The sequence below is a fragment of the Struthio camelus genome, chromosome 1 (genome assembly GCF_040807025.1).
Source record: "Struthio camelus isolate bStrCam1 chromosome 1, bStrCam1.hap1, whole genome shotgun sequence".
Classification (NCBI taxonomy): domain Eukaryota; kingdom Metazoa; phylum Chordata; class Aves; order Struthioniformes; family Struthionidae; genus Struthio; species Struthio camelus.
Window position 1 is genome coordinate 38,887,000 of NC_090942.1, and position 12,819 is coordinate 38,899,818.

The 12,819-nt window shown below is 42.9% G+C and overlaps 1 protein-coding gene across 1 annotated transcript in view; it reads right to left on the minus strand.

Annotated features, from left to right (window-relative positions):
* Positions 1-1,309: 1,309 nt before the first annotated feature.
* Positions 1,310-12,819, minus strand: part of WIF1 (WNT inhibitory factor 1) — a 49,208-nt gene continuing 37,698 nt past the window's right edge. The window contains exons 6-10 of the mRNA XM_068934740.1: positions 12,245-12,340; positions 10,710-10,805; positions 6,475-6,570; positions 5,756-5,851; positions 1,310-3,354 (exon numbers count right to left, since the gene is read on the minus strand). Of these exons, the coding sequence (XP_068790841.1) occupies positions 3,233-3,354; positions 5,756-5,851; positions 6,475-6,570; positions 10,710-10,805; positions 12,245-12,340 (506 nt within the window). The 3' untranslated portion in view covers positions 1,310-3,232. The remainder of the gene's footprint in view (positions 3,355-5,755; positions 5,852-6,474; positions 6,571-10,709; positions 10,806-12,244; positions 12,341-12,819) is intronic.

Here is a 12,819-nt window from a genome sequence, read left to right on the forward strand (position 1 = left end):
GTATGAAATGCAACTGTTTCAAAGAGCTGGGGCTGGCACTTTGTTCGCATGCACTCAGCCTCCCAGCTCTGCCTGAATATTTGAGCATGCTTCACTTTCCACACCTGCGCTGGGTACCGGCGCCGTAAGCCAGGCACCCGGGAGGGTGCAATTAGCTGGGCTCCAGCAGAACCTTGGGGCTGAGAGCCACCGACATGTTGCTGGCCTGTAGCTCAGCAGCCACCCCGTCACAGAGCTGCAATAAAAAATAAGCAACAACTGAGACTCATTTTACTTGTGAAATTGTGTGTGTGTGTGCGTGCGTTTGTTCTTTAGCTGCTTGCTGTTTTACTGCTGCACTAAAGCATCCCCTGAGCCAATCTTACTGGTACAGTTGAGAGCTGAAGAGGATATTGCCGGTCTAACCATGATCTTAAGGTGTTGCCCTGGCTTGGCTAATTGTAGCGCCTCGTCACCTCACTGAACATGGAGTTACCTTCACAGTGCAAGACCTTGGGGATTGAATCCCTCCTATGGATCAGAGCACTTTGGCTGATGCAGGGTCTTTAGACCTGAGCTGAACTGACCACAAGGGCTGGCCCCGCTCAACACAATAGCTCCAACCAAGGCCCGGACACCACCCAGAGCAGGGACGTTGGCAGGGCTGGCACCTCTTACATATGCACCGTCGAGTGATAAGGAATAATAAATTCTATAGTTTATTTTCTAATGGTAAAATTGTTTCCAACATTATGCTGGACTTTTTCTGAAGAATTATGTCTTCTCATGGCATTATCATATATCATGAACTTTGACTTAAACTTTTATGAAACAGAGGATTTCCTGTACTTTGTGCTCATGCTGGCATTAGAGACAATTTGGTGGAAAATTGGCTTGTAGAAAGCTGATGTTATTCAAAAAAATAGTTGTGTTACAGTGTGCACATTGCAAGCCTTTAAGGACTTTTTTTTTTTCCTTCTGTAACTTTTTTGACCATGCTCTCCTCATGATTACTGACCCTTCCCAAAATCAGTGGTGAAATTCAAAAAGCAAAGAAGTAGCATTTACTGTCTTGGGAACAAGTGGCAAAATACATTACTCAGTTTAAGAGAACCCAATTTTTAAGAGAGCATTTAAAAAGCGATCCACAGGATCAGAAAATGTTCAGTCAAATTTTCTGAGGAACCCTAAGTATGCAATTTCTGTGCCTTTCCCTGTAGCATGTAACCAGTCATTTAAAGCAATCTTTGTTACACAAAGAGCAAAAAGTGACACTCATGCTTAACGAAGGGCTCCTGGGACACCCCTGGAAACGCAGAGCAGGAGATGTGCAGATCGGTAGGTCCTTTAATAAAGGCTAGAATTAGCAGACACGACGATAAATACAGCAGAGCAGGGAAGAATCAAGCACATTAAAACCAGAAAAATCATGCCTCACAAATGTATCTTAGTTAACTAATGACAGTGACGGACATTCAGCTGATCCAGACTTTCCTTTCCAAAATAGTTTCTCTTGAAGGAAGCATCGCTCCCTGCAGAGTCAGTCAGCATGGCCAGGAGATGGTGGGAGGGGTGACACGTTTCACCTCATCCTAAAATTAAGCTCCTCCTTTGCTCACTTTCAAGGAAAATATCAAAAAATCTTCCTTTCCTCATCCTCCCCCCCTGACAAAAGAGCTTTCATTGACCAAATGTCTTCTCTCATGCCTCACGCTCCCTGCTTTCTCTCCTGTTTTGGTTAAAAGCACATATATTTGGCAAGCGCGAACTTGAGGTGGGGGCTGAAGGCCGCTGCTGCCCCGCGGCCGGCTCTGCCTCCCGTGCGAGCGGGGGCCGGCCCGGCCCTGCCGCTGCTCCCAGCGCGTTAGGGCAGCGAGCAAATTGTGCCTTAGAGAGCTGTCCTCCCTCTCTCTGGCCTAACTGAGCCAATCTTTCTGCTCGGCCAACAGGTGCATTGCCTAAATAAGACCAGCCGGATCAGGCTAGTGAACTAGCGTTTTCCCTTTGCAACTCAGAACCGCTCACCAATTAACATTAACATTGTGTGCAACACGCTGTGTACTTTATTTGCATCTTTTTTCTTTTTCCTGCAGATGATGCTGCTGTAGAGCAAGGGACAGCATTTTTTTGTTGAGGTGGATATTTTTCTTCTTCTGAGAGGAAAACTGGGGGCAGCCGAGGCTGCGAGATGAAGGCACCGTAGCTCGCCGAGGCCGCCTGGACCTGCCGGGCAGGGGGAAGGAGGCTGCCCTGGAGGCAGATGCAGTGACTTGCCTCTGGCAAAGCCCATCCTGTGGTGCTCTCGCCTCCTTTCCAAAGGCACGGGAAGAAATTGCTCTTCTGAAATAATTTTCAGAGCCGAGGAACTAACACGCTAGCTGGCCGGAGTGATTTAGTGACATTCAGCAGGAGGGAAGCAGAGACGGGGAAGCTCTGCCAGGTCCCTCCTCGTTTCGAGGTGGGTGCCCAGAGCAGCCGTCCTTCCCGCCCCGTGCTCGTGCAACTGGAGCAGACCACACGGACCACTACTCGGAAAACTAAAGCAGCATCTTTATTTTATACATAACAACCGGTATAAAAAGTTTATTACATAAGAGCTGTTTTGTTTACAATATATTATATCGCTTCAAGCCAATGCAAAAAGTTCATACATTATAGTTCTACTTTGTTTACAATATATTATGACGCTTAAATGGCGCTACTGCAGTGTATTTTTAATACACAGTACTTGAAAGGCCAAAAACTGAAAGACCAAAAATACTGTTGAATTGAGTTATTCTGTTTTTAAATTAGGTAATTCTTATTTATTTTATTTATTTTTATTAAGGCAAAGTCTAAACACACCATTGCAAAAATGTAGAAGACATCTTGCCTTTATCTTAAGCAAGATAAATCTGTAGTCATTGAAATGATTCGGGTTAGCATCTACGAGATTCTCTCCTGGAATATTGTTACCTAATTTTTGGAAAATATTTGCAGCTATATAATCAAAAATGGAAGTTTAAACATAACTGAAATATAGTACAAAACATCATCCAAAGCACTGAAAGAAGAAGGCTATATAATCATGCTATAGAAGTATTTATAAAACATAAAAGGAATAGCAAATATCAGCTCAGTGGTTTATAACGAAGCTAATAAAATTCCAGCCAGTAATCTTAACTGTAACGAACAGCGTTTTACCATTCAACCCATGAAAGGTTAATGAAGGCTATGAACTATGTGTAACACAAACTGTTTCAGATGTCTGAGTTCACCAGATATAATTGGATTCGGGTGGCACATGCCTCTCCTCAGGCTTTTTCGGGGAAGGCGTGTGCTGCCGGTGCTTGGGGCCTGCCGGCCTCAGGGCGCTCAGGATGCTGGCTCCGTACCCTGCAAAATTAGCCAGCTCAAGCGAAAAGAAACCACAGAAGCAGGCTCGCCGGTCCCTACTAATATTGCAAGCGGAAACAGTCCCCCCCATCTGAGCAAAGAACTGAGATAGGTGTTGCACAAGCGCTCCCCCTTCCGCCTCCTCTCTCCTGCCCCCGAGAAAGACTGACGTGCTGTGAGACGGGAGTTACCCCTGGAAAGAGGCAACCGCATCGCCCGCCTTAGCGGAGACCTGAGCACATGCGAGCACACTTTGGCCGTCGGACGGCCCTGCTTTCGCACACGCGCAGCTCGCACGTGTTGAGCCACGCGCATCTGCCGGCGACAAGCCGCCAAGAGCGCTACTGCTCATGGGGTGTGAGCGTCCCTCTGGGGCAAGGGACATCCTGCCGTAGGTATATACGCTAGGTGTATATATATATATATATATATATTTTTTTTTTTAGAGAAAGAAAAAGAACAGCGGCAACAATAAACACCTGCAAAAAAAAAAGGCGTCTCAAACAGGCTTAGCAGAGCTGCTTTGCTGCTGAAAATAAAAACGAACAATAAAAATGGAATGCCAAGTATTATGCTGTGATTGTTTACAGTTTCATTTACCCAGCTCATCATTTCAAGCTCACGGAAATGACTTGTGAAATCAAAGTCCTAAATTCAGTCTTTTTAACCACTTCTTTTTAGAGCGCAGTTTTACTGAGGAGCCATTCATTTCACACAAACATGCACGTTTTAGGTTCTTCTAAACTTTGATGTTTCTAGCGGCAAACTCTAACGCTGTATGACTGCTGAACTCGCAGTGCAATGAGTATGAAGCAAGTCTCTGAAATCGACTATAAATCTTCTCTAAAGATCAAGCGATATTGGGTTTTATTTGAAAGCAGTGAATTGCAGTGCCACACACGGAGCTGTATGTGCAATTTAAGCCCTACACAGGCACTTCAAACAGGGGTGGATTTTACCCAAATGGCCCATTCTCAGTCTCTTTGCTGAACACAAAGTGTTTTGCAGTGCTAAACACAGCAAGACTGTACCTAAACTTTAAATCCAAGTAATGAAGGTTTCAAAATCTTGGAGCTGACAGTAACATTTGACTACTGAATTTTCATTATATGGCAGTCACACTCTGCATTTTGTTTTCGCTGTAGAGCTAATTATTTCTTTGGGGATGTTCACTCATAGCACATACTCTTTCTCTTGCTATCTAAGCTGCTTATAACAAAAGCACTACAAGAAGATAATAAGAGTATTATGGGAATATGGAATTGAAGTTCGTATTGATTTCCATGTACCTTTTCTCTAACCATTACTTATGTCAACATTATTTCTCCTTCAGGGAATGAAATATGTAATTATACCGCTCTACTAGCTAACAGCACAGAAGTAGATTCCCCAAACCAAATTTTCACTGCATAATCTGTTATAGTTAGATCCTATACATTTTTTACAAAACAATTGTATTTATTCTGATCCATTTTAATGTGATGTAAATCACAAGCATCAACAATATTTCATAAAAATGATCATTCATTTGATGCAGCCATGTAAGATTCACATTTCTTATGGCTAATTGGTGCATTTTATAGCTACAGCATTTTGCAACTTTTTTTATCTCTGCCACTTAACAGAGTCAATGCGAGTAATTAGCTCACAGCGCTATCATCTCACATGAAATACAAAACTTCATGTGAATTCGCTACCTGCTACCTGGATACATCCAATTGTATTTCAACTCATTTCATAGTGCTGCTTTAAATCCCTGAAATGATCAGCTGCTTCGCTTTCGCTACATGTCATAAGGATCCACAAGCAAAACACAAATTCATTTTAGTGAATTTAGCTTTGCCTTGGGACAACATATTTTGTACTCTGTGCAGTGTGCGCGGGAAAGAGGAGGAGAAGACTTGAAGTTGCTAAGCACATATTTTGTATAAGCTTTCAAATTTTTCCCAAAGTTTCTAAATAACGCTTGATTTTTTTTCCTAATTTTAATCAGCTTTGAAAACTGAAAGAGTTTTATTTATAAAAATGCCTATCCAACATTTTAAAGCCAGCTAACATTAGTGGGCATTATTGAAGGGCTTTAAACCAGTTCAATACCATGGGTGGAGGATATGGAGGTCTTCTAGAAATCTTGTTGATATGAGAATCTAGAACTTCTATTATAAAAAGGAAGGCTGATTTTGGTAAAGCAGTTTTAAAAGATTTTGTTTTCCTTTTAAGTAGTTAAAATTATGGAATATTAAAACCTTAGTTTTATTGTTTTGTTTTTAGATTAGAAAAAAGGGGGAGTGCTTTGTTAGTAACGGTTGTGGAAAGGTTTTGAGGCAGTCATCGCTGTAAGGCACCCGCTCTATACGAGTCTCCAATGTGGACTCTCCGGGTTTATTCCTCACTTACTTACTTTTATTGCAGTGTCTTCCATGCCAGCCTTCTTTGCACTGGCATTGGTTAGGTTCAACACAAGTGCCATATAATCCACAGCCGGGTTCACAGACAGCTGTAATAAAGTGAGAGCATACATCTGACTTCTTGACGTTTCATTCAGAGATTAAGTTACATATTTTCTTTCCCTGCTGTTCCTTCAAATATGTTAGTCTTGGCACTGCCTGGGGCTTTCACAGTAAATCTGTGATTTCAAACTGAACGTGGGCAGGCTCCTGAAGCAGTTCACCCCACCATTGAACTAAAACGTCTGGCTCAGCGTCTCTGAGAGAAGCAGACCAAACAGCAGCGCTCAGCGCCCACCAGAGCAGACAAGAGGAGAATCCAGCCCACGTTACGCTCAGGAAAGGCAGGCGAAATGCTCCTGTAGGATTTTAATGCTGCAACGTATTGCCGTTTTATTCAGTATACGTCTAGCAATATTTGCTATTGTTATACAGACGCATCACTGTTTTAAAGAAACTCATAGTACAGAAAAAGTTGTGGGGAGGCTTTTGAAAGAAAACGTTTCCATGCTTCATAGCTCTTTTAAGGCTCGTGTCTGCGGTATGCCCAGGAAGCCAGTTAACCTGCAATACCTTGACAACAAGCAGTTAGTGCTGACATTATGTAAAAAGATACTGTATATGAGGTTGGTGCTCGTACAACCAGGGCTGTCTGAGTGGCTTTAGTACTTACGCTTGGAACAAAGGTCTCCTTGGTAACCTTTGGAGCACTTGCACTTATTCTTACCAGTACATTTACCTCCATTTCGACAGGGCTGATAGCATTTACCTAGAAATAGGAAGCATGAAAAACAATGGCCTTAATTCACTGCAAGTACTGGAGACATCTGTCTGAAAAGCCTATCTTGTACCTGAAACACTCATCTGATGGTGGGGAAAGAGGGGTATTGCGGAGCCGGCAGGAGGACCCGTCGGCAAGGCTGTGCTTCCAAGATGGACGTGCATCCTGCACGGAAGGAGGCCTGCAGGGAGCATGGCCAAAGCCTGGTGCCCAGGTGCCCACAGTTTTTGCCCGGATTTGTGCCACTAGGACTTGGAAGGATCCCCTGCACCACCGGTCAGTATTGCCTCCTGCTCCTCACCCTTCTCAAGGGAGGAGGTAACCTACAGACTTTCTTCCTACCGTGTGCAAAACATGGGATCCGTGCCCATAGGGCACAAGCAGAAGAAAGTCTGGTGGCATCTGAGAGATATTTTAAGCAACGGGAAGCTCAGAACTGACAAGTATGGCAGCTATTTGCAGAAAATAAACAGACTGGTTGGGCCTGCCAGCTTGTAATAAAAGGCTTTGGCGTGCCATGGTGCTGTGGATGGTGCAGTGAGGACTGCTCCACACCACAGCTCAGAAACTAAAGGCGCACTACAGAATGTGCCCTTCTTTCCTGCCTGTAAAGCACAGAGCAGCTTTGGTAACTGTAATTAGACCTGGCAGACATTTTTCGAGGCTTTTCTTTTTGGTCTAGAAACTACTTTCCCTCACAGGCACGCTTTGCGGAAGGAAGACCCTGGCTCTGACCGCGCTGCTGTAGGAAGCCTGGCCCTGGCTCACCGGTCACGGAGGAGACCCATGTTTACGCTCCTGCTGGGCCTGATTCAGAGCAAGGGGCCTTCGAGGGCCTACCTCAAACCTAAAGCGAGGTCTCTCCTCCCCAGTCTGTCAGTCACTGACTCCCTTGTTAGAATTTGTTTGCATTATTTAACTAATTACACGTTCACTTGCCTCTGGAAAGGACCAGCGCAGCACCCCAGAGCAAGGACGCTCCTTAGCAAAGGCTAAAGCCGACTCATTTCCAAGTCCCTGGGCAGTATCAGGCCATCAGGAGCCACACTCTGAGCCTCTTGCCTCTTTTGTGGCCGTATGTAGCAATGCAGCTCTCTTGTTATTGTCCAGATTTCTCTTCTTTTCTAATCCGACAACATTTTTGGGGGTCTTCAGAAAAAAAATTATGTCTGGCCTAGGCTTAGCACTAATATTGGCCTGAGTCTGTAAACAAACAAGAATTGGAAGCTGGAGCAGCAAATGGCTTCCTTTCCTTTTCTTTTCTCTTCTTTCTTTTTTTTTAAGGCTGTTAACTCTGAGACCTGCACACGGTAATTTAAACATCAACACTCGTCTTTTCCACTGCTGTTTCACTGTGCTGGAAACCTCAGCAAACGTGCTCATCTCAGTAACAGAGTGCCCCCTTGGGAACTAAACACCCCACGTACTTCTTGCTCAGCTCTCCATCCTGTCAAACTTCTGTGATGCATGTGCACCTTGTCAATATAAAAGGAGCATTTGTTCCTATATGTATAGGCTTACTTTAATAGCCCAGAAACAAACTTCATAACCAGCCTACAGAACAAACCGTGCTAAGGAGAGTTTCTGCAAAAGCTCAGTCTCCCTGCAGAAGCCTCTGGGCAGGGAACCGCTAGGTACTCTAATTTGCTCCCATTTGCATCTGCAGTAATTAATGACTGAAAGGAACAATGCTAAGAAAATCCAGGAATTTTCCTAGTTCTTGAAGTAAGGCTGGAGAATATGGGTCAAGGGTGTGATACAGACTTCCAGTGTTGCATTAAGCAAGCATTTGCCTCGACATGGTTCAACTAATTTTGGACTCAAATATTTTCACAGAATGCAGGAAAGGCTAATAACTCTCTATGCTATTAACTGAGAAATGGAAAAAGCAACAAAACAGTTAGTAACAAATAGGAGAGGACTCAAAAACAAAATAAAACTCTCTAGACTCAAACTGAAACACTAATTAGAGACAACGCATAACTATAGTTAGAAAAAAACTGGAAGACTGTGAATGCTTGTTAGTATTGTAAACGGAGCTGAGTAAATTTCCCAGGCGTGATTCAACTATTAGAAAAGCTCTCAAAAACTTTAAACAACATTTAAAAAATCTTTGCAGTTTTCTGAAGATGGCTTTCTGCCTATTGCAAAAGTTTTCTCCTTTTGTTATTTCAAGACCCCCAAGCCTGAATATAGCTGGCCCTGGATCTAAGAAAGCAGAATGAATTTTGTTTCTCCTCTGATGTTCATAAGCCTCGCCCAGCATTTTTTTCAGTCCTCCACTGTTGTGCTGGTACTGGTGCAGTGCCCAGAGGTGGTAGCAGCCATCAATCATGCTCTAACAATTGTCATCGGAGCTATACAAAAGCCTAGGCAAGTGCATAGCCTCCTTATCAACAGATTCCCGGTTTAGCTCTTAGCAAACTCTGATCCTGAATTTTCTCTCTCTCTTTTTTGTTTTTTAACAGAAACTAGCTTATTGCCTGCATTTTAATTAATTTAATTTTCTTGTACAGGTAATCCTTTGCAAGAAGCCAAAGTCAGTTGCACCTGGCCTAAGCAGCAGTGAACAACAATGAACTTAAGGGCCCTTCGGACAGACCAATTACATGGAATACTCTTAATTATACATCTTATATTAGTTCTAAGGATACTCCACAAAAAATGCCATGGACACAAAGCACGTGCTCCCTGGACTTTGAATAAAATCTTATTCGTCCTTTGAGAAGTACCACAAAGTAGATTTTCTGAGAAATAAAGAAAGAAATGAGGTCCTGACAAAGTGTTAAATTTGAACCTGATGTAAACAAAGGTAAACGCAGTCGAAATCCATACTGCTGAAATTGCTTACATCTGATCTGACTTTATATCAAAGGACCATCGTTATTAATTTAATAACAATAAAGCTTTGCTGCTTGCTTGGCTCAAATTTTGATGAGGTGAAACAGAATTGCAAGATGTCTTGTAATGCATAGGGATACGGTGAAGCATTCACTTAAGTCTGCTCTTATCTACACAAAAATACTGTGCAAAATGTAGGTCATATGGTGTTTGTGCTCTTCTTTCTTTGCACAGTAATAACTTTTGTTTACTGTCCCCTCTCAGCTGGCAGCATATTAGAGTAAATTTGCACGTGTGAAATGTGTGAATTAGTATTTGTTGATATAAAATTCATAACTATGAGACGAGTCTGTCTCTGCTGATGCCTACTAAGAAATCAACTCTTACGCATACAAGGCCAAATTTTGCTCTCCTTGCTCTTCAGAAAGTCAGTGAGATTATTTACAGCAGAAAGGTGGGGAAGGTCCACGTGCAGTGATCTGTTAGAAGCTTTAAGCCCGGAAAGAATGACCCGGGTGCATGTTCTCAAAACCAAAATGCTCATACGCCATTCAAGTGTGGGGAACTATAGAATTAATCCAATTTAACAGAGCTGTGAGAAAACTCTTCTTTTAGTGAGATCAAATGCTTGACAGCTGACCTCCCAGTTCTGTTCCAGCCTGGCCTTGTCTCCACCCCCAGCTTTACGCAGAACGCTTAGATCAACCATGGGCTAAAATATTTTGAATAGCTTTGATGCTAAACTTCTGAAAATAGCAAGTCTTTTGATGTTTGTGACATGGATTTTCAAGTTGCCCTGTGAATGCAACTTAATACGTTAAGTGAAAGCTCTCAGCGATTACGGTTCAATCCTCCCCTTACCCCAAACCCTTCCACTCCCAGTTTCTAGTAGCCTTTCAGAGCTATGGGCTTAAATCTAATGTTCTGTACACAAGTGTGCATTGCCATAGCTTTTGAAAATATCTGTTCCACATGGGCTTGGCACAACAGCACATCTGCTGCACAGGGTAGTGATTGCATACTTACAACTCAAGGGTTGTTTCCAAGACCAGCTGCTAGTAAAACCAAAACATGGCAGGGGATGAGATGGTCAAGTGACAAGTCAAAGCTTTTCAGTAAGACTCTCATTCCAAGGCCTAAGGCACCTCGCTTTCTCAGGGACCCCAATCTGCCATCTGAGACCCTCACTGCGGGCCTAGCAGAAGCAGGTGGCGCTTCATCTTTAAGGCACTGTAAATAGCATAGCCTGATGTAAGTAAAAGGGAGCACATAGAAATGATACTCACTAATTTCACACTGGTCTCCTTCAAATCCTGAAGGACAAATGCATTTTCCCAGATAGAAACATGTTCCTCCATTGAAACAGGTTGTTGTACAGTTTGCTAAAACAAATAAAACAGGAATAAACTAAATCACTAATATGAACTCACTTTGATTTGCCCTTAATGTTTTCCACTGCTCATCCTAAACAGACATTGAGTAGGGTTTTAAAAGCTGCGTTAACATATTTTCATTCAGTTTACAAAGGAAGACCGAAATGCAGTTTTTCTGACAGTGCTTGATGCTGGCACACGCACAAGTCAATAGAAAGGGGCAGAAAGAAACAAACAATACAGCAATGAGACCCTGAGGAGAGATTTTGTGTTATGGCTCTGTCAATCCTCACATGCAAAGCTTGCGAAGAATTAAGTCATTATTGCTATTGAAACTGCCAGTGCATGGTAAAAGGAACATAATCTAGGACTGGAAGTCACCGTTACAGGCAGATACTTCACTAACTGAATGAAGAAGTACAGCTCTTAATTTGGGCCCTGGGAGATGTTAGGTTTAACTAGAAAGAGACCTCTGTAAGTTTTTGCTGTATGGTGACATGGACGCAAATGCTATGTCTCTGACCTGCTAAATTACTTCCATTGCATTAGACAAGATTTTTCACTAAACATTTGGGGTTCATATTGATCTTACAGTTCAACCTCCTTCAAGATACTGGGCACATTTCATCACAGTGCACTCTTAAAACATTTTTCAGATGTGGCAAAGTTCTCATCAAGGATGAGATACAAGGCAGAAGGATGTTGATGACAACATTCCATACATACGTATGGAATACATACGTATGGAATACATACGTATCCAAAGGCCTAAAAGGTAAGGCATTATTTTGGCTTAAACTCCACTAGGACCTTTTCATTTGTTCATATATGGTTCTGCAATAGTAAATGCAACATGATGTTCTGTAACCCTCTCTGCCATGAGCTGGTCAGCTATACTTCTGTAGCAAACTTCTTGTTTCTTTCTGCATGGGAGTCTGGACTGCTCTGAAGAGCTGACTGTTCCTTTTCATCCCTGAGCCACAATGCAGCAACAAAAAATGAATAAACGACTTATTTTCTAAGTGTCCAGACTGAACAAATTAATGTACTAACACTTCAGGAAAAACCAGAGTTCTAACCCAGATCGTTTTTTCATAGACCACTGAATTCTGTGGTAGAACCCACAGCTTCTAAAGGAGCAAATAAAGCGACTATGTAAACTACCCTCCCCTGAGCAGGCATGTGTGGACACCTTCACATATACCTGTGACGTGTTGCAAGTCCCTGGATTTTTACTACAGCTCCCAGTTGTGGTAAAGTCTCCACAGAAGAACCACAAAACTACATCTTTTAAAACCTGCTACTTGCTTGATCACTGGCTCAACTTTCCAAAATCCACTCCTAGAGGGAAATTAGCATGAGAGAACAAAGAGTGGATGCAGGATATGGAGCGCATCCATAGGAAAAGAGGGCAGACACAGGTCCCTAGGTTTGTATCCCGCAGTTACCTTTGTCGCAGTTGATGCCGTAGAATCCAGGTGGGCAGATGCATAAGCCGGGCGTAACGCAGAGCCCGCCGTTCATGCAGCGAGGAGTGCACAGAGCTGCGGAGAAGCAAGGGAAGAAATCACATCGCTGGTTGCATAGTGAGTGATCACATAAAGCCACAACATAGTTCCCCTACGCTCCTTTTCCTTCTGCTGAATGTAACAAGCCGGCTTCACAAAGGAACTTTGTTAGTGAGTTAAATCAATTGTATTTCTGCTTGATATCTGGTGATTTGTATACAGTATTACTAAAAAAGTGAAGATAGATTTAAGTTTAAATCTGATTCCATTTCTAAGCAAAAACTGTCCCCTGTACAGTGTAACACTGAACTGAGGGGAGCAAACTGCCCACTTAGACTCATCAACACCCTCTGGAAATTTGAAGTTGCTGTTATCCCAGTCCTCTCTATCATGGGACTCCTGTGCTCCCGTTTGTGTCTCAGCTCTGCAGTCAAGACTGTTTCTTTAGGGGCTGTGCTCAGAGGTGTCAATAATTTAGTGGGGTTCCCAGGTGGGCTTTACAACGAAGCCTTCCC